At 38.1% G+C, this 21486-nt stretch overlaps 1 protein-coding gene across 14 annotated transcripts in view; it reads left to right on the forward strand.

Annotated features, from left to right (window-relative positions):
* Positions 1-21486, forward strand: part of LOC140611761 (uncharacterized) — a 112238-nt gene that overhangs the window by 69278 nt on the left and 21474 nt on the right. For 11 of the 14 annotated variants that reach the window (XM_072788613.1, XM_072788614.1, XM_072788605.1 and 8 more), the window contains 5 exons: positions 2826-2935; positions 3453-3642; positions 4894-5005; positions 8863-9039; positions 10447-10845. In XM_072788613.1, coding sequence (XP_072644714.1) covers positions 2826-2935; positions 3453-3642; positions 4894-5005; positions 8863-9011 — 561 coding nt within the window. In that variant the 3' untranslated portion in view covers positions 9012-9039; positions 10447-10845. Of the gene's footprint in view, positions 1-2825; positions 2936-3452; positions 3643-4893; positions 5006-8862; positions 9040-10446; positions 10846-21486 lie in introns of those variants that run through there. The other 3 variants (XM_072788610.1, XM_072788609.1, XR_012012924.1) reach the window with 2 other exon arrangements.

Here is a 21486-nt window from a genome sequence, read left to right on the forward strand (position 1 = left end):
ATCGGTGTACTGAATTGTCAGTATGGAAATTTGCAGAGTACCCAGGACCTCTGCAATGCTGCACTAGATTTGGGAATGTTATCCTAGTGGTGAAGAAATTAACCACGTTAGTTACATGCTAGCTGCTACCCCAGTCCTTGCATCACAGCAATTTTAGGGGGTAGCTAGAACTATCATCTTCCACACATTATAAATGGATTAGAAAATTTTCAGTACAGTTCGCATGTGCCCCAGGTAACACAGTAGATCAGAAGCATAGTAGGTTTCTGAACCTTAGGTCCATCTGACTCCAGCGCTTATATCTTTCTACACTGTAGGGAGAGGACATGAAGATAGAGCAAAGGACGTTGAAAGACTCATGAAGGGAATGTAATCAGAGAATAAGAGAGTATTTGAGCTTTTCTTTTAAAGAGGAAGGGAAATAGAGATAGTAGGAATGGAGGATACAATCACTTAAAGAGGAATCAACAAATGGGAAATGGGTATAGAAAAAGATTTCCATATATGGGGAAGAGCATCTATGGAAGGGAATAATGAGAAAAGACTGATAAAGTAGGAGACAGGTGAGGATTCCACAAGGCCTTGAAACACGGAAGTTTGATTTAAAAAGGGTAAAGTCAATGAAAAAAATCTGATTTAAATAAGTGATTACAAAGTTTCAGTGTATGTAAGGTGGATTTTGGGTAAAACTATAGAGAGACATTGACTAAAGAATCTAAACTGACTTTACTTCTTGGAGCTCTAAAACTGTATACCATCCGATAGCCTAGCTCTTTCAAAAAGGAAGCAAGCTTTTGCTCTGGGCTTGGGATATGAAATGCCATATACTCTTCTTTTTTCCTACATTATGTGCTTTCCTTATCAAATCAAAAATGACCACTCATGGAAGGCATCTTCAGAAAATCAGCCAGTATAAAATCATGCAGAATCCTAAAAAAGAAACTAAATTCTGGGGACAGAGTGAACTTGGACAGTGAATCTGTTCTTCTGGTAGCATCTGTTTTAAAGGTGGGGAAAGTTCTAGCTTTATCCACACATGAGTTACTCAAGCTGTGATGGTGTCTTTCATTATGATTGCCCAAGAAAAAACATAGGCATAACTGATTAAGAACTTGTCAAACTGGAAAACACTTCATGAAATCAAAATTTAAGGAAGCTACTGTAGAAGGTAAAAGCTCCTTACATTAGAAATACTTTCTGTTTTCACCAAACACCTCCCACCTGAGGACTCCATGCAAAAGACTAATACTAATGTGACTACTATAATAATAAGAAATTTCAAAATACACATTAACACATACATAATGTTTACCAAAGAAAACATCCTGTCTCTGATGACTTCCTCACGATGCTCCTAATGAAGGCAGTTTCCAAAAGAAAAATCACATGAAAAATTTGAGAATAGATCTAGAAGTTTACAATAGTAAGCAAATGTTTACTTTATGAGGAATATAAAAAGGCTCAGTGAGGCGACCAATCATTGTTAACCATCATTGTCTCCTGTTTCTTGATGCCTTTTACTTTATAAGTCATGGAGGAAGGATTTTGCCATTTGTGTCTCCTTTCACCAGATCCTAGGTATCCTTTTGTTAATATTTGTGATGTCTAGCCCACCATCCAAGGTTGTAACGACACAGTAACCAGCTCTAGCTACATGCCTCTTTTGATAAATCTAACTTTAGGAGTAGGTGCAACGGACAAATGTAGTTTGGAATTCTGAAAATTCAGTAGATCGACTCAAGAACTAGATTAATTTGGAAATTATACAGCTACATCACAGATATCCCATTCTATTGCTAAAATGGTAATGGAGAAAGAACTGAAAACTAGAACAAAGAATTTAATCCATCTACCTTGGCACTTGCTAACAGCTCTGAACAAAACTATATTAAGGCAGTTATTATGGCACTCTTAGAACCAAGGTCATATTTGGTCCTTTCTTGTCGCAAGTGGTCTTTCCTTGCCCCCCATTACTGTTCAACTATACGATAAATAGCAATAGTCCCTGATCACTACTACACTGGGCTAGAGTAAAACACACCAGTAAATATATATATAGGCATCAAGACACAGGGGAAAGAATGATGATACGTTAGGTACTCGAATAGCATGATAAGTGTTGCCCTCTTGAAGGTGCACACCTGCAATTGATGTTTCTAGCAAGGTTTAGTAGGGTCTTTTCCATTTCCATGTTATAGGCACAGACTAGGAAGATGGTGACCACGTGTGCATAGAGTTCTTAGACATTTCTGAAGCTTTCCCTACCTAAAGTTGACTAATCTTTGTGGAGAATCAGACTCTGCAACCTTGGCCTGAATAGTATCATGTCAAACTCTCTGGAGAATTGGTCTACACTAGAAATGAATACATCCTCAGGACCATCATGAGTTTGCCATTAGACTCTCTACTTTTGTACAGTTAAGGAAAGGAAGAATGAAGCAATGATGAGAGTAGCTTTTGTAGTAGTTTGCAAAAAAGCACACAAAAGAGTAAGTGCCATATGATAGAAGGGAGCTTTGTCTTCCTTTCCACTGAAGCGTACGCTCTGCTTTGATGCTTTCGTTTTTGTTGGAGAAAATCCACAACCTGTTTTTGCACATGCAAGTCAATGGAGAGTATGAGGTGAACTCCGTGTGGGTCACAGTTTGGGTATCTATGAAGAAATTAGGGACTGAACTGAAGTTTTGAACTAAGTGTTTTCTCTGTGATATTTCCAATATATATCTTTTATCATATATACATATATTTGTGTGTGTGTGTGAGTCTCTACATCTCTGTGAGTGTGTCTGTTTGCATGTATTTATTTATTTTTCTATCCACATAAGGATTTTCTTGAAAATATCGAAGGAAGTTTACTTTCATCGGAACTCTATGAAAAATGGCTTGATGTTCTTGACGAAGTGACTGAGGAGGAGAAAATAAATGCAGCCCAGAGGTAATGATGCAATAATTACTCTACTCTGGTCATGGCTCAGAAATACAGCCAATATACTATTAGGAAAATATTGGCTTCCTTCTTGCCACTTTGACCACTAAAATAACATTCAATGCCAAATAGTTTCAATTCTTCACACCCACGGAGGCCAGTTTCAGAATACAGGCATGCCTTATGGCTATTATTGCTCTTCGTCTGACCTTATTAACGTGGACTCCTTAGCCATTGTACACCTTCTGAATATATGAAAATGGTAGACAAAAGTCAGTGGCCTAAGAGAGATGCCAGAGCATCAACAGCCCATGGTATAACCTTCAGTTTGTCAACATTCAACCGGAGTGGGTTAGCTCAGAAATTGAATTCGGTAAAACATATTTGTATACATTCATGCCTGGAACTCTGCTACAGCAGGTTGTATACTAGATCTAGTAAGATGTTCTCTGCTCTCTGTCTCTATACTTCCAGCAGCTAAGTGCAATGACTTGCCTTATTCAAAAGTACATCTTTCTGACTTTAGGCTTCTAGCTCAGCTGCCAAATGTGAATGTTGTTGTCTTGCGGTACCTTTTTGGAGTGTTATACAGCATTGAGCAAGAATCCTCACCCAACCAGATAACACCTTATGATTTATCAGTGTGTATAGCCCCAAGCATTCTTTGTCCACCTAATTCTGGCAGCTTGGAATTGGAAGAGAACTTCGTAAAAAAGGTAGGGAGAGCTCTCATATGTGTCCCCTGGGGTTTAGAATCCATGCTTTGAATCTGAAATGTGTAGTAGTAATTACGAAGGATCAGTTCTGAAAAGTGCACATCTTCATAGGCTTCCTTGGAATGGCAGAGTTTGCTATCCTTCTCTGGTGGAATATGGGAAGGGGTGTTGTTAAAGTGGGAAACACAGAGCAGTTGAGTCACTTCTTTCCCATCCAGGAGATTCAATACTAGACTGACTAAACAAAAGAGAGAGAAGAGTGATGTAATATGGTAGAAAAGACCTGGGCTCTAGAGTTTGACAAGCCAAGGTTCAAATCTCAGCCTGATCCTTGAGGGGGGGAGCTTGTAAACTTGGGCGAAGGCATGGTTTCCTCATGACACAATGGTAACAAGACCTAGCTCCTGTTGTCGTTACTGGCACATCCTAGGTGTCTCGGGCACTATGAGCACCCATGGCTCCAAACACATTGGCTTTGCTCTGCAAGTTGTGGCTCATTTAGAAAAATACTTGGCTACTCTTTTGCCTCTGCTACATCAGACAGAAACTAGTGAGATATTCCAGAACATCCTAATGAAGCCACACATGCCTAATAAGATGGCAGCTTTTCCCCAAGCTCATGCCGAGAGCCAGCATTAGGCAAAGCAAGACCTGAGAAGGGACTGCAGTTAGACAGACAGACATGTTTTCTCCCCAGCCCTGTGAGTTTTTACTCAAAAAAAAAAAAAAAAAAGAAAAGAAAAGAGAAAGAAAAAGAAAACATCAAAAAAAATCCACAGGAATATCCACATTCCAAAAAATATTCTTCCCTATTTAAGAAATGGATTTCATAGGATTTTGTCTATGCTTTATACATTTTAATCAGATATTATCCTAAGTTACAACCCAATATTTTCTGGAAGCAAAAGTTTACAAAATAAGTAAACTTTAAGAAGGTAGGTTACTTTGAAAGCTATCCTAGTTTTAAAGATGTAACCACTGGTATCACAATATTAGTTATTAAATGCCACAAATTAGGACTTTAGCCCACTGACTAGTAGTATTTTAAAATCTGTACTCAAAGTACAACAGAAAGTATCATTCTTTCTTATTTTATTAGAGAACTTGGGTTTCTATATATTTTTATCAACTCTGAAGTTTTCATAGAAGTCTTTCACATTTTTGGTTAGATCCAAGGTCTATAAACAAAATGTGACTTCTAACTCTTCCATATGAAAAAGAGCACCCCATTGTGTTCTTTTTGCATTACAGGCTTCTCTTATACAGTTTTTGTATGAAAATTGCCTCGGGATATTTGGAGAAGACATCACTTCTCTCTTGGGAGAGAATTCAAAGAGTTGTCATAACAATGAGAAGGCTGCAGGTACTGTGAATAGTTTAATAGGCTTTAGGGAGACACAGACAGCAAGGTTGCCAGGGGTCATGGCAGATACTTAGCCCTGTTCTGGAGCCCAGAGCATCCCCAGGGCAATGATTCCCAGCTGCTCCTTCTCTGAAGGCTGGCTAACAGGTCAAGGGAAGTTTTACACTGTTGGAGACCCAAGAAAGCATAGAAACTTCAAGACGTTTCTGGCAGTATTAGGAGATAGCATGGTATGATACAGTGTTTGGGATTTTTTTAAACACATTTTTAAATGGATCCCACATCTATATATATGATATATGTAGTTAAACATATAATGCATAATTATTTATTTCTACTTATAATATATAAATGTGCTCTGGTTGAAACCAGAGCATGGGACTTTTATTCCTGCTCCATCCTCTTTTTGATCAGTGGCTCTTGAGGCACCACAGGATTCCAGTGCTCTTTAAAATGAGTCGAAAAAAACCAGCATCATTGAGAGAAAGGACTTGACTTGATGTCAAACTACCTCTCTAGAGTACAAACTCCAGTGCCCCATTTATCAGCTATATGACCTTTTGCCAATTACTCTAGCTCGGTATCACTTTATTCATGCCTAAAATGTGGATAAAAATAATGTCTAAATCTTAGAAATGTTGTCAAGATTCAATAAGATAAAGGATGTAAAACACATTTCTAAATGGCAATGAATAGAACTAGGATACGTTCCCCTGGACTAGTGCGAGTATTATTGGAGCCTAGCTAATCACAGCTCATTGGCAACACCCCATTTTTTGTAAAACGGAGTTTAGATTCAGAACCTGGAGACACACATCATCAATCCCTCCATACTTTTGACATGTCTTAGTTTTACGACATATACCTCATTGTGTTGAGGGAAGCTTTTGGATAATCCGTGTCATCAGGAATTAAGATGAGTCAGTGCTGGTGTAAGACAAGTGTTTGTTTTTTGTGTCATCACTGACAGAAAAACAAACTGTTGAATCCAAGCCTGTGAGAGTGATAGTGATTTCCAAAAGAGCACAACTGCAGAATGCTACCAAGTCCCCATCTGGCATGGGTCCATCCACCTACATGTCTATAGTTTAGTAAGTCACTGAAGACTGGAATCTCCATAATGACCCTTGACACTTCCTCTTTATCTCTTTTTCCAATGAATGAGAAATGAACCCCTTCCAAGACCCAGCTATTTCCATTTAAAGTTTTTTCCTTGGTCCCATATATTCATATTGAGGAAATCTTCCCACAAATTATCTCCTCTTTCTTCAATGCCTATCATATCCTATGACATGGTTTTTGAATTGTATTGTACTGTGTTGTGTTGTATACTTTTATATGGATAATAAAAATCATTCCATAACCTAGTAGGTTAGACAACCATTTCTTTGGTTATGATTCACATAACACATCAGTGGAGGTTCATCTGAGCAGTTCTGGTCTCAGCTGAGGGAACTTGTGCACTTGCAGTTAGCCTGCAGCTCATCTGGAGCTAACCTAGGTGTTTGTGTATTGGCGCTGGCTCTCAATTGGTCCCCATGTCTTCAATAACGTAGGTTCTCCTCCTTTCATATGGTGGAGGAAGAGTTCCCAGAAGCAAGAGGGACTTTTCAAGAGTTAATGTGGGAGAGGAATGTGCAAAAGACCACGCCAAAGGTGGTGGTTTACAAGATGAGGAGGCATTATTTCTTGAGATCACACATCATAAAACTCACAGCAGCACCACTACCGCACATATCCTTTTCTTCACTGGCTTCTCATTCTCAGTTCTGTACACCAGCATTTCCTAAGGGGTATTCCAAGTAGGGTAGGAAGAATCTTTGAAATACTAACTCATTTTTTTACCTCAGGTATTCCTTCCCTCATCCTTCTTCCTGTCTTAAGCTGCCTTAAGAGGCAACTAAATCACCTCCTCGGGCATAGAAGCAAGAGTAGAATATGAGGAAAAGGGATCTCCATGTTGCTTATGAGTTTATCAGAGTTAGCTTTCTAGGAAACAAAAATGATTCGTGGCATAGAGTAGAAGATTTAGGTGGCAATCTCATGGGAAAAGCCAAAACCACAGGGTAGGAGTATAGGATATCTGCACCTTTCCATGGATAGAAACCTAAAGGAAGCAATAATTCCTGACAGAATAGCAAGCTGACATGTCCAGGAAAGATGGGGCACTCTATGTCCATGCAGTTTCTTATACCTCAACATGGAACAGATCAGTTAGTAAAAGTATCTCCATCAGTCCCAGAATAGTTGGGAGAAATAGAAAGCCACTGGGTGTGAAAGACATGCCTCAGCAACAGGAGTACACACCAACTTCCCAGGATCAGACAGCAATTTGGACACTTCAGCAGCTACTGTATACACCAATGACACAGAGCAACCAGATAAGTGGCACTTCACCAATTTACAGCCTCCCCAGCACCAGAAGACTCCAGAACATAGACACACTCATGGGGGCAATTAAGAAAACCTAAATCACTACCAGTCTCAGAACAGAGAATCAAACTAGGCATCAAGTGAACTATTTAAAACTACAGAACGGTACATTTCTGACTCATGCCAGTGTATAGACAGAGATTGCTATCAGTGCATATAGAATATATGATCCATGCATTGTTTTCTCTTTCCCAGGAAGGGTTCCCTTGTTAAATAGGTCTAGGAAATTCTTACTTTCCTTTTGGAAGTCAAATGCCCCAGTTTTCTTCCACATATATTTGACATTATTCCACCCTTTTGAAGTGACCCCTTTAATTAATCATCCTGGGAACATTTATTGCCTTGTGCAGAGTAGTGACCAGGTGTTTAAGGTTATTTGGTGAAATGTTGCTCATCTGTTTATCCTTCGACACCTTGGCTCATCTGTTGACTCTTAAAGAATTCAGTTATTTAAGCAATGTTAAGGTATCTTCAAAGGGAAACATTCTTTTGAGCAGTAGAAACTTTGAACTCAGCTTCTCACTGCTGATCAACTTTTCTTTGGAAAGTTCTTGCTTCAGAAGGGAATGTTGAGTAATTAAAAATCATCTCTGGAAACTGGTGGTCAATAAATGCATTCATAACCTCAGGATACCTTGTTTTCCTTATTCTATGTTCCCTTTCAAGCCTTGTGCTTGTGTGTAGGTTTATATATACATGTATGTTTGAGTGTGTGTGTGAGGAAGTGTGTTTCCACACTTCATTGTGGTTTAGGCTCTTTTCAGTAAATGTTCAACCTATTTAACCGAAAACATCATCTCTGGGTGGGTTGGTGTGGTATCACAAGGGAACACAGCCACCACATAGCCAGCATGTAATGACTATTTCCCTTGGACCCTGACTGCAGAAAGTCATCCTTGAAGATGGCCCAGAGCAGAGCAACAGAGAAGTAGGGTCAGGCAGATTGTGTCCTGAGAGGCAGATCCTTTAGATGTTAGAACTTGAGCACTCAGAAAGTCAAAGAGGAAATCAGGCTGAGGGGAGACTGGCTGTGAAAGCAGAGGATTACCACACTCAGTTTGATTTGCATACCAAATCCTTCTAGCCTTTAAAATCAGATCTGACACCTGAACCCACTGATCACTCCAATAGAAAACAAACATCTACAGGTTCAGTGTCTCCTGTTGCATTGCAAAGACAGTAACTGATGGCACAGGAAATACTGACCTTCAATCTGATCGAGTCTCAGATCAGTCTGAAGGATATGAGGAAGAACTCTTCAACACCATAACGATGCTGTTAGCCAACATCAGAACGTGGAGAGTTGTACACAACAAATGACTCCGTTTCCCTCCTCTAGCCACTACAATGAACATGCTGTATAATGGCAATGGTGAAAATAAGGCTAAGTGAATGAAAATACACTAACCTCCCTTCTTCCTTAGATTCAGGCCAGAAGACCACTAAAAGAAGTCTTTTCAGAAGGTTAGCCTTTTGGTGCTGCGGTGGTACTTGCTGGAACAACAAGTGCACAGCTGAGCCTTCTGCAGAACCCAGAGAGCGCTTTGGAGTTCCCTCTCGCGGATATCTGTAGTAATGACAACTTGCCCTTCCCAATTCTGGTAGGTCTCAGGCTGGTCTTTTATTGCCTTCCTGAGGAGGGGGACCTCAGGGAGGCCAAGTGTTCTCATGCAAACCTACCCCAAATGGGGAAATCAATAGACAGCCCCTGGCTGTGGCTGAGAAGCTTTGGTAGTGTCATTTGATTTAGCTACTGCAGAGTCATGAGGCCAATACAGCAGGACAACTTTTTGTCCATTCCACTTTTTCCCAGAGACCCATGTAGGCCTGTTTAGATCAGTCAAAATGGACTCTGTGTGCATGAATCATCTTCACATTTTCCCATTGTCTTCTGAACTCACAGTAGTCTCCGGTCTCTTTCAACTGAGTCTACCTAATCTAACAACTGAAAACATCTTACCTAAGCCTAAAGACTCATCCTGTGCCAAGTATGAATCCATGAATCCTAACAGAATATGTTAAATGACAGTCACAGAGGCATCTTCAAAAAATCAGCCAGTATAAAATCATGCAGAATCCTAAAGCAGAAACTAAATTCTGGGGACAGAGTTAACTTGGATAGTGAATCTGTTCTTGTGGTAGCATCTGTTTTAAAGGTGGAGACTTCTAGCTTTTTCTGCACATGAGTATGTGAAGCTGTGATCGGTGTCTTTCATTATGATTGCCCACGAACTGACATAGGCATAACTGATTAAGAACTTGACACACTGGAAAACAGTTCATGAAATCAAAATTTAAGGAAGCTGCTGTAGGAGTTAAAAGCCCCTTACATTAGAAATACTTTCTGTTTTCACCACACACTGCCCACCTGAAGACACCTTGCCAAATATAATACTACTATGACTACTAGTAATAATAATAATAATTAATAACAATATAATATCAGTCCATTCATCCCTAAAATGTGGATGAAAATAATGTCTAAATCTTAGAAATGTGGGATCCCTGGGTGGCGCAGCGGTTTGGGGCCTGCCTTTGGCCCAGGGCACGATCCTGGAGACCCGGGATCAAATCCCACATTGGGCTCCCGGTGCATGGAGCCTGCTTCTCCCTCTGCCTGTGTCTCTGCGCCTCTCTCTCTCTGTGACTATCATAAATAAATAAAAATTAAAAAAAATAAATCTTAGAAATGTTCTACAGATTAAATAAAATAATATATGTAAAATACATTTCTGAAAAAGCAGTTAATGGAACTAGGAGAAGTTTCCCTGAGACTAGTGTGAGTATTATTGGAGCCTCGCTAATCGCAGCTCACTGGCAACACCCAATTTTGTTAAACGGAGTTTAGATTCAGAACCTGGAGACACATATCCTCAATCCCTCCATACTTTTGACATGTCTTCATTTTTTCTTTAGTGTAATCCATATCATTAGGAATTAAGATGAGTCTAGTGTCATGTCTGACAGTATGCTGTTATAAGACAAATGTTTGTTTTTTATTTCATCAGTGACAGAAAAACCACCTGTTGAATCCAAGCCAGTGAGAGAGAGAGAGTGATTTCCAAAAAGGCACAACTGCAGAATGCTACCAAGTCCCCATCTGGCATGGGTCCATCCACCTACATGTCTACAGTTTACTAAGTCATTGAAGACTGGAATCTCCATAATGATACTTGACACTTCCTTTTTCTTTATTCTTCCCATGAGTGAAAAATGAACCCCTTCCACGATCCAGCTATTTCCATTTAAAGGTTTTTCATTGGTCCCATATATTCATATTGAGGAAATCTTCCCACAAATTATTTCCTCTATCTTCAATGCCTACCATATCTATCATATTACATAGTTTTGTATTGTGTTGTGTTGTATGTATTTATATGAATAATAATCATTCCATAACTCAGTAAGTTTGACAACCATTTCCTTTGGTTATGATTCACATAACACTTCAGTGGAGGCTCATCTGAGCAGTTCTGGTCTCAGCTGAGGTCACCAGTGCACTTGCAGTTAGCCTCAAGCTCCTCTGGAGCTTACCTAGGTGTCTATTGTTGCTGTCTCTCAATTGGTCCCCATGTCTTCAATAAGGTAGCTTCTCCTCCTTTCATATGGTGGAGGAAGAGTTCCCAGAAGCAAGAGGGACTTTTCAAGAGTTAATGTGGGAGAGGACTGTGCAAAGGACCACGCCAAAGGTGGTGGTTTATAAGACGAGGAGGCAATATTTCTTGAGACAACACATCATAAAACTCACAGCAGCACCAGTACCACACATATCCTTTCCTTCACTGGCTTTTCATCCTCAGTTCTCCACACCAGCATTTCCTAAGGGGTATTCCAAGCATGGTAGGTAGAATCTTTGAAATACTAACTCATTTTTTTTACCTCAGGTGTTCCTTCCCTCATCCTTCTTCCTGTCTTAATCTGCTTACAAGGCAACTAAATCACCTCCTCAGGGCATAGAAGCAAGAGGAGAATATGAGGAAAATGGAGTTCTTTGTTGCTTATGAGTTTTACAGATTTAGCTTTCTAAGAAAAAAAATGATTTGTGACATAGAGTAGAAGATTTACGTGGCAATCTCATGGGAAAAGCCCAAAACCACTAGGCAGGTACATGGGATATCTGCACCATTCCTGGATGGAAACCAAAAGGAAGCAGAAATTCCTCACAGAATAGTGAGCTGACATGTCTAAGAGAGATGGGGCCCTCTACATCCACGCAGAGTTTCTTATACCTCAACATGGAACAGATCAGTTAGTAAAAGTATCTCCATCAGTCCCAGAATAGTATGGAAGAAATAGAAAGCCACTGGGTCTGAAAGACATGCCTCAGCAACAGGAGTACAGACCAATTTCCCAGGACCAGAGAATCAAACTAGACATCAAGTGAGCTATTTAGTACTACAGAACTGTACATTTCTTACACATGCCTGTGTATAGACTGAGAGTGGTATCAGTGCATATAGAATATATGATCCATGCATTGTTTTCCCTTTCCCAGAAAGGGTTCCCTTGTCAAATAGGTTTGGGAAGTTCATGCTTTCCTCTTGGAAGTCAAATGTGCCAGTTTATTCCACATTTAGTTGACATTATTTGACCCTTTCGAAGTGACCCCATTAATTAATGTTCCTTGGAATATTAATAAACATTTCTCTAAATTTATTTCTTAGGTCATAGTTTAACATTCCACTCCCTGCTTAGAAGCCATCAATGGATTTCAATAAATCTTTGGTGTTTTCCTTTTTTTGTCCAAAAAAAAAATCTCATCTTTAAAATCCTCCCCAATGCAGCCTGCTCTAGTAATTAGTATTGTCTTCATTCTTTCCCAGTGCAGATCCTTTAGTTTAGCTGGGTCAGACATATCCTTGGTTCCTGAACACAGCACACTCACTTTTCTACTATAATTCTCACCTCTTCTTGGACTCTGCATTGCCACACACTATGTAGGCTAGCCATTTGGGTTCTCCAATCCCAGTAATTTCACAAAGCCTTTCTGATCTCAATTTAATTTTTTCTTTATAAAATATGAGCACCTAACCCTACTAGACAGTGGCTCACATGCTGCTTTGACCATCAGGAATTATGCTGATGTGTTCATACGTTATACAGAAAATCCAAATTCCTGAGGTAAACAACTGTATCTTGTGTTAGTTTTATAGTACTTTTAAAGCCTGGCTAAATGTCTACTCAAAAAAATGTACGAATTAATATGTTCAATTTTCTAAGAGTATAGAGATTTTATAGAGACTGGTAGAAACTGCAAGTTTTAAAACATGAGGTTGAACACAGCACATGAAATTTTAGGGGGCGACAATAAGACATAGGTTTGAGTAATTGTTTTAGATATGACTTCACAGGCTGAGTCACATGTTCTTGGATAGACTATTTTTATTCATTATACAAACAACGTGATATTGGTGTGATATATTTGGGAATAATTGCATGTTTGTATGAAATTTAAATATCAACAATCCAGAATAAAAGGGGCAAAACACATAGCTGGGTAAGGCATCTGTGAGTTTTTAAACCAAGGAAGATATTGGAAAAAAAGGAAAGAAAGAAATTGACAAGAAGAGGAGATAGAAATACAAGGAGGTATAGAAAAGCTGAAACAACTAATTTGTCAATTGTGACTCATAGAAGAGATTTCTGACATAGGGAAATAGTTAATAAATGTTAGTTTTGCCCTCAGGATACTCCAGCATAATATCTCTGAGAACAGCAATTCATTTCTTAATTTTGAAGAAAAGATCCTGAGAACTCTGATAAACTGTAAAAGGATCTAACTGCATAATCTAGAATGAGTGACAGGCAATTAGGTGTTCCCCATTGGCCTTTACCATACCTGGGAGTAAGATGTGTGTAATCATTAGTTAATATGCACTTAGTGATACAGTTAAGGTTAAACATGTCTAAAAGTAAAATAAAGGTACTTAGAATGACTATCTTACTTTATTCCAGAAAGAAAGTTACTCACAGGCTACCAGTATAAGAAAACTATTTCTCAAAATTGGTGGATCAATTACCATGATGAATCTCTCTCTCTCTCTCTCTCTCTCCCTCTCTCTCTCTAATAACACTCAGTTTTTATTCATACGAGGAACATGTAAGAATTTGGTGAATGGAATATATACCAGTACAAGAAACCAGCTTTTTTTCAGAGAGCACTGAACAATGCCTTTTATATTTTTCTGTAATTCTTTCTATGCTAGTCGAATGGGCCAATAAATACTCTGAAGATTTATAGTGGATGGTGACTATTTTCCAGTTTTGTTTTGTTTTACTTCCCCATAGCATAACTGGTGCTACGAGCAAATTGGTTTCTTCATAGTCTTGGGCCTCAATGTCAGTATTAATTTAGTTGGCTTACTCTTTTAAAGAATGAAGTCATTCCTTTGTCAAATAAAAGAAACAAGTAGAAAAACCAAACTGCCAAAGGAAAATTGTAATTTCTTAAAGTGGATAAAGAGAAACTGCTTTATAAGAATGGGAGGTTTTCCAAAATATAAAAGTATAAAACTAGTTGGGAAATAAATAAACAAAACAAAGCAACACCATCCTCAGGATAATAATTATCTCTGTGCAAGGAAAGACTAGGATTAGGAGAAAGGGGAAAGAAAGAAACTCCAAGCACACATACATCAATTTAAATTCTTGGAAGATTTAAAAATGCTTACACTTCACCATGTACTTCATACTTCTGAAGAACATGTTGTAGGCAACTTGATCATATAAATATCTACCACATACCCATGCATACACAAACGCACACATTGAATTGTATATGTAAACATACAGAACACTGTTAAATGAGTAAGTAAACAAACGACAGAAATTTTAAGATTTTGTATTTATTCATAAGATACCGATAGACAGAGGCAGAGACACAGAGGGAGGAACAGGCTCCTCACAGGGAGCCAGATGCGGGACTCGATCCCCAGACCAGGATCACACCCTGAGCCAAAGGCAGGCAGATGCTCAATCGCTGAGTCACCCAGAGGTCCCTAAAGTACAGAAATTCTTAGCATTCAGCAATTTTATCTGTGATTCCTCTGTATTGATGATCTGGTTCACTCAGTCCAAGTGGCTGAACAGTAGTACTCCATTATATGATGATACATTTATGTGTGTACACATCTAGTCAAACTTTCTAGAGGCTTACCTAGTTTATTAGCTTTCAAAGAAATTGATTTTTTAAATCATCTCCATAAATGTTTTTCCCAGGCTTATTAATTTGTGTTTTGTTTTTATAATTCTGTTGCTTCAACTTTCTTACTCCTTTGATTTCTTCATCTAGCTTCTTGGATTAAATGCTAGCTAATTGTAGTAAATATATTTAAGACTATTCATAACTTCTAAGTATTGCTTTAGCTATACCTCTCAAATTTATTTTTAATATTTTAGTTTGTTGATAAAACCATTACAGTTTATGATTTTCCTTGTGAAGTCTTTTTTAACCTAGTCATTATTTAAGCTTTTGGTTTTTTTTTTTTTCAGATTTTCTAACCTGTAGGATTTTAATTACTAGCTGTAATAGTTAATTTCTAATTAAACTGCACTGTAATCAGATAATATGGTTTGAATAACTATGACTCTTTGTGACTGAGAGTGTACAGTTAATTTTATAAATATTTAAAATGTTGCATGCACGCTTTAGAAGAATGTGTATTCTCTGTTGTATTCTCTTTTGAGTGCAGGGATATGGAAACTCACAATTATGTCATACGTGTTACTCAAATTCTCTATATATTCTCCAAATGTGCAGTTTCTGAGAGAGGTGTTAAATTTTGCCATTATGCTTCTGTGAGCTTTTTTTAAAATTTTTATTTATTTGTAATAATCACAGAGAGAGAGAGAGAGAGAGAGAGGCAGAGACATAGGCAGAGGGAGAAGCAGGCTCCATGCACCGGGAGCCCAATGTGGGACTCGATCCCGGGTCTCCAGGATCGCACCCTGGGCCAAAGGCAGGCGCCAAACCACTGTGCCCCCCAGGGATCCCTCTGTGAGCTTTTCACTTTTATTTTGTAATTCTGAGTTTTCGTAGTTGCTGGCTTTTGGTGTTTTATGGTTTATGTCTATATTATTAGGCACATACAAATTTATAATTTCTATAGCCTTTTCATGAATTATAAATTATAACTTATTTGCTTTATTCGCATTAATGCTTCAACTTCATACTCGCCTTTGACAGATATTGTTGCACTAGCTTTTTTTTTTTTGGTTCATATATGCTTAGTCTATTTCTTTTTTTTCTTTTTATATTTTCTGTTTTAGGTTGTGTGTGTAGATGTGTCCCCTGTAAGCAGCATATAACTGATTTTTTATATCCACACTGATAATTTCTGATATTTATTAAAGCGATTTAATCTATTACATTTATTGTCATTATAGTGTATTTCGAGTTATACTGACAAACCATATTTTGTATTTTTATTTCATCAAAGATTTCTCCTGGTTCCTTTTTTCTTCTTTCCTAAGTTTTGTTAGATTCATAAATCATATTTTTGTATCCTCTGTGTCAATTTTTATTTATATTAGAATTTCTTAGCTATTATGTCTTTGACCACTTTTTCCAATATTCCTCTATTATCTCTTACTAGAATCCATTAAAATTTTATGAAACAATGATTCTCAAAGAACACTCGATACGAACAACCTTTTCACTTTTCCTCTTTGTACTGCATCCTGGGTAAAATTCTCAGTTCTTTTTTCCAGTTTAATTCCTTAACCTTGGTCATTCTAGAGTCTATTCTTTTACTTTCATATTTTTTCTTTTTTCCACACCTATATGTTTTCTGGGATTACTAATCAGATCTTTTTCCTATTCATACAATTTTATATTTTTTCAATAAAGATCATTTCAGGGGCACATGAGTAGCTCAGTCGGTTGAGTATACAATTCTTGATTTCAGCTCAGGTCATGAGATGGAGCCCCCACATGGGGCTCCTCACTGGGCGGGGAGTCTGCTTGAGATACCTTCTCTCCTTCTCTCCTTCCCTGCTCTCTCTCGCTCATGTGCTCTCTCTTCATTAAATAAAAATCTTTAAAAAGGTCATTTCATTCATTTTCCCCTCTGATTTTGGTACCAAGAAGTAGGTCTTACTGTGACAAATACCTAAAAATGCCAAAGCAGCTTTAGAACCGGGTAAGGGGGAAGGATGTAGAAGTTTGGAGGGCCACACTGGGAAAAGCCCACATTGCTGTGAAGGAACTATTGGTAGAAATAATAGATGTTGAAGGCGATTCTGGTAAGAGTTCAGAAATAAAAGCAAGAGCTTCAGAGATAGACTCTATCTTCTTAGAGAATACATAACTAATCAGAAACAGATTGTTCGAAATATGGATGTTGAAGATTTTTCTGTGAGATCTCAGATGGAAATAAGGAACGTGTTATTGGAAACCATAAAAAAGGAGAACCTTGTCATGAAATGGCAAAAACTTGTCTTAATGAGTGTTCCAGTATTTTGTGGAAGTTTGAACTTGGAACAATAAAATCGGATATTTATCTGAGTAGATTGCTCAGGAAAGTTTTAAAGGAGCTTGTTTCCTCCTGACTCCTTATACTAAAATGCAAGAAGATAGAAATGAGTTGAAGAAGGTATTAAGCACAGAGAAGTCAGGACTCAAAGATGTGGAAAATTCTCAAGTTTCCTAATTTCTCAGTTTGTCATTTCTGCTCTAGCACTTGTGCTCATGCTCTTGCTACCCCTAGACAGTTCCCTTCTTGTCCTCTTCCCATCCATGTCCGACCTATAGAGTCAGCTTCCCAACAAAGTCTGTCTTGATTTGATCAGCCATGTTGGCATTTTCTCTTGTGAATTTCTGTAGCCTTATAATCATTTTCCTGTGATTTTTGTGACATGTAGTCTTTAAGGCACGTTTCATTTTTTAATTTTACATTTTCTGAAATTGAAATTTCAATTTTACTCTTTTGTCTGTGTATATATCTATATCTTTTTCAGCAATTCTCTGTTTACCCATCAAATGCTTTTTATGGATAACACATATGTAATCCACGGGTTCTAGAATATGAGGAAATAGAAAATGTGACTTCTGAATGGTTCTCAGGTGGTTCTCCATGGCACGTACCAGAGCAGGGCTAGAGCAGTGGGAAATTTAAGCAAATCAGTGGAGCCTTGCTCTGGTCACTCCACAGCCTTGAACAAGCAGCTCAACGCTTTTTTTATACTTTTTGCTTTATTATTTTATTTTTGGGTCTGAGCAAAAAGTTTTGTGAACCCAAAAATATTGGTATAAATGTGTAGTATGTTTTAGCTTTGTCTCTCTTAGGAGAACACAGGCTTCTGCACCCAAAGAGACTGGCACAGTTATGTCTAGATAATTGGGTCAGCTTATTCTTGATTGGTTTGTGTGCAAACATGCAGACTACATCCATAGTCATCACTCCTCTTAAACTTTCAAACATCTCTGAGCCAATCTCCTAAATGTTAGTTCCCTTCTAACATTTTCCTTAAAAAAAATGGTGCCTCAGGCCACCCAGAATGAACACAAATTTTATAGCATTAATAGTTCTTTGCAGACAGCAAATTTTAGATTTCTTTCCAAAGCACATGAATGGATTTTAAGAAAATCTGTAAATGGCTATAATTTAAGAAGAAAGTATTATCCTTAAGAGAACATTATAAATTGGAGGGCAAAACAACCACAACTTTTATCTAGAAACTTGTTATCTTCTACCTCTGCCCCTTCTCCTGCATGCTCTCAATCAATCAATCAATAAAATCTTTATTTCAAAACAGGAAATGGGCTCACACAATTGTGGAGTCTGGCAAGTCTCAAATCTTTGTGTATTGTGAAAGAGAGTGGTCTAGTTTCATTCTTCTGCATGTGGATGTCCAATTTTCCCAGCACCATTTATTGAAGAGACTGTCTTTCTTCCAATGGATAGTCTTTCCTAATTTATCGAATATTAGTTGGCCATAAAGTTCAGGGTCCACTTCTGGGTTCTCTATTCTGTTCCATTGAACTATGTATCCAGGTTTTTTTTTATGTGTCTGCTTTTGTGCCGGTACCACACTGTCTTGATGACCACAGCTTTGTAGTACAACCTGAAATCTGGCATTGTGATGCCCCCAGATATGTTTTTTTTTTTAATTCCCCTGGCTATTCAGGGTCTTTTCTGATTCCACACAAATCATAAAATAATTTGTTTTAACTCTCTGAAGAAAGTCCATGGTATTTTGATAGGGATTGCATTAAACGTGTAAATTGCCCTGGGTAACATTGACATTTTCACAATCTTAATTCTGCCAATCCATGAGCATGGAATATTTTTCCATCTCTTTGTGTCTTCCTCAATTTCTTTCAGAAGTGTTCTATAGTTTTTAGGGTATAGATCCTTTACCTCTTTGGTTAGGTTTATTCCTAGGTATCTGATGCTTTTGGGTGCAATTGTAAATGGGATGGACTCCTTAATTTCTCTTTCTTCAGTCTCATTGTTAGTGTATAGAAATGCCATTGATTTCTGGGCATTGATTTTGTATCCTGCCACGCTACCCAATTGCTGTATGAGATCTAACAATCTTGGGGTGGAGGCTTTTGGGTTTTCTATGTAGAGTATGATGTCATCAGCAAAGAGGGAGAGTTTGACTTCTTCTTTGTCAATTTGAATGCCTTTAATGCCTTTTTTTTGTCTGATTGCTGAGGCTAGGACTTCCAATACTATGTTGAATAGCAGTGGTGAGAGTGGACATCCCTGTCTGGTTCCGGATCTTAGGGGAAAGGCTCCCAGTGCTTCCCCATGGAGAATGATATTTGCTGTGGGCTTTTCGTAAATGGCTTTTAAGATGTCGAGGAAAGTTCCCTCTATCCCTACACTCTGAAGAATTTTGATCAGGAATGGATGCTGTATTTTGTCAAATGCTTTCTCTGCATCTAATGAGAGGATCCTATGGTTCTTGGTTTTTCTCTTGCTGATATGATGAATCACATTGTTTGTTTTACGAGTGTTGAACCAGCCTTGCGTCCCGGGAATAAATCCTACTTGGTCGTGGTGAATAATTTTCTTAATGTGCTGTTGGATCCTATTGGCTAGCATCTTGTTGAGAATTTTTGCATCCATGTTCATCAGGGATATTGGTCTGTAATTCTCCTTTTTGGTGGGGTCTTTTCTGGTTTTGGAATTAAGGTGATGCTGGCCTCATAGAACGAACTTGGAAGTACTCCATCTCTTTCTATCTTTCCAAACAGCTTTAGTAGAATAGGTATGATTTCTTCTTTAAACATTTGATAGAATTCCCCTGGGAAGCCATCTGGCCCTGGACTCTTGTGTCTTGGGAGGTTTTTTTTCCATGTCTTTGTGTCTTCCTCAATTTCTTTCAGAAGTGTTCTATAGTTTTTAGGGTATAGATCCTTTACCTCTTTGGTTAGGTTTCTTCCTAGGTATCTTATGCTTTTGGGTGCAATTGTAAATGGAATTGACTCCTTAATTTCTCTTTCTTCAGTCTCATTGTTAGTGTATAGAAATGTCATTGATTTCTGGGCATTGATTTTGTATCCTGTCACGCTGCCAAATTGCTGTATGAGTTCTAGCAATCTTGGGGTGGAGGCGTGTGGGAAATATCAGAAAGTGAGACAGAACATAAAGACTCCTAACTCTGGGAAACGAACTAGGGGTGGTGGAAGGGGAGGTGGGCGGGGGTTGATGGTGAATGTGTGATGGGCACTCAGGGGGGCACTTGACGGGATGAGCACTGGCTGTTATTCTGTATGTTGGTAAATTGAACACCAATAAAAAATACATTTATTATAAAAATAAAAAAATTAAAAAAAAACTTCTGATGTAAAATAGAGCAAAAATGCTCTGGGAACACAATATGCTCTCTAATCGCTTGTCTATAAAATAGCCACTGTGTTCTCTGTGACATAATCTTATTCTAAAGTTTCTTGGCCTGTCGAGATTGATAATTTACCTAAGTAAAATAGTTGAGGTATACTTTTTTTTTTCCTGTGAAGAGTACCTGTTTCCTAGGATCAAATCACATGTTTTCTGTGTAACAGAGTTTTCTTTTTATTCTCTTGTCTTTTCTGTTGACTTTTTTCCATGTCAGATTTTTTTTTGTAAGATACTTTAAAGATTACTGTCTTTGCCTGAGCCCCTCAGAGAAAGATAGCATATATGTTAGTGATTTGTGATTGTTGTTTTTTATTTATGGACTTAGTTTTTTGCCTAATATAGTATCTCATTCCTAGGAATCCTATTAAATTGTTTCCTTGCTGTGTGTCTGATTATTAGCTATTATTAAAACCATCAGAGACCATTTTAGTGGCACCTGGATGGCTCAGTTGGTTAAGCATTTGACTCCTGATTTCACCTCAGGTCATAATCTCATGGATTGTGAGATCCAGCCCTGAGTAGGATTCCACACTCAGCAGGGAATCTGCTTCTCTCCTTCTTGCTCTCCCTCTTCCCCTCCATTTTTTCTCTCTCACAAATAAATAAATAAATCTTTTTTAAAAGGAAAGAAAGGAAACATTTACATTTGTTTGAAACTTCACTTTTTAATACGACCTGATGAATGTGCCATAAATATGAAATTAACTTATATTGCACAGTTCACTCTTTTGAATACACCTGTCATTTTTCTGCTTCACATAAATATCCTTGATTAAAAGATGCTTTATTTTTACCAAGGGAATAATTTAAAAAGTATTATTTTGCTTAAGTCATTGTATCAGCCAACTTTTGCCAAGAAGACTGCTCAAACAAATAACCTTAAAGTCTTAGTGGTTTATAGCAACAAAGATTTAGCTCTTGTCCATGCAAGTGTGGGGTACAGGAGGCTGTGCCTCTTTCCAGCATTTGGTTCCACTTGATGTGTAAAGGAACAACACTTACAAGAGACATGCATTTTTCTGGCAGAAGGGAAAGAACAGTCACCCAAACATGACGACTCTTGAAGCATTCTCTTGGACATGATTCACTTTGCTTCCAGGCACATTTCATGTGCCAATACAAGTCACTTGGTCGAGCCTGATATAGTACACACCTCCTACACACACACACACCACTCTGGGCTAGATCACAACTTGG

Source organism: Canis lupus, chromosome 20 (genome assembly GCF_048164855.1).
Source record: "Canis lupus baileyi chromosome 20, mCanLup2.hap1, whole genome shotgun sequence".
In the NCBI taxonomy this organism is placed as follows: domain Eukaryota; kingdom Metazoa; phylum Chordata; class Mammalia; order Carnivora; family Canidae; genus Canis; species Canis lupus.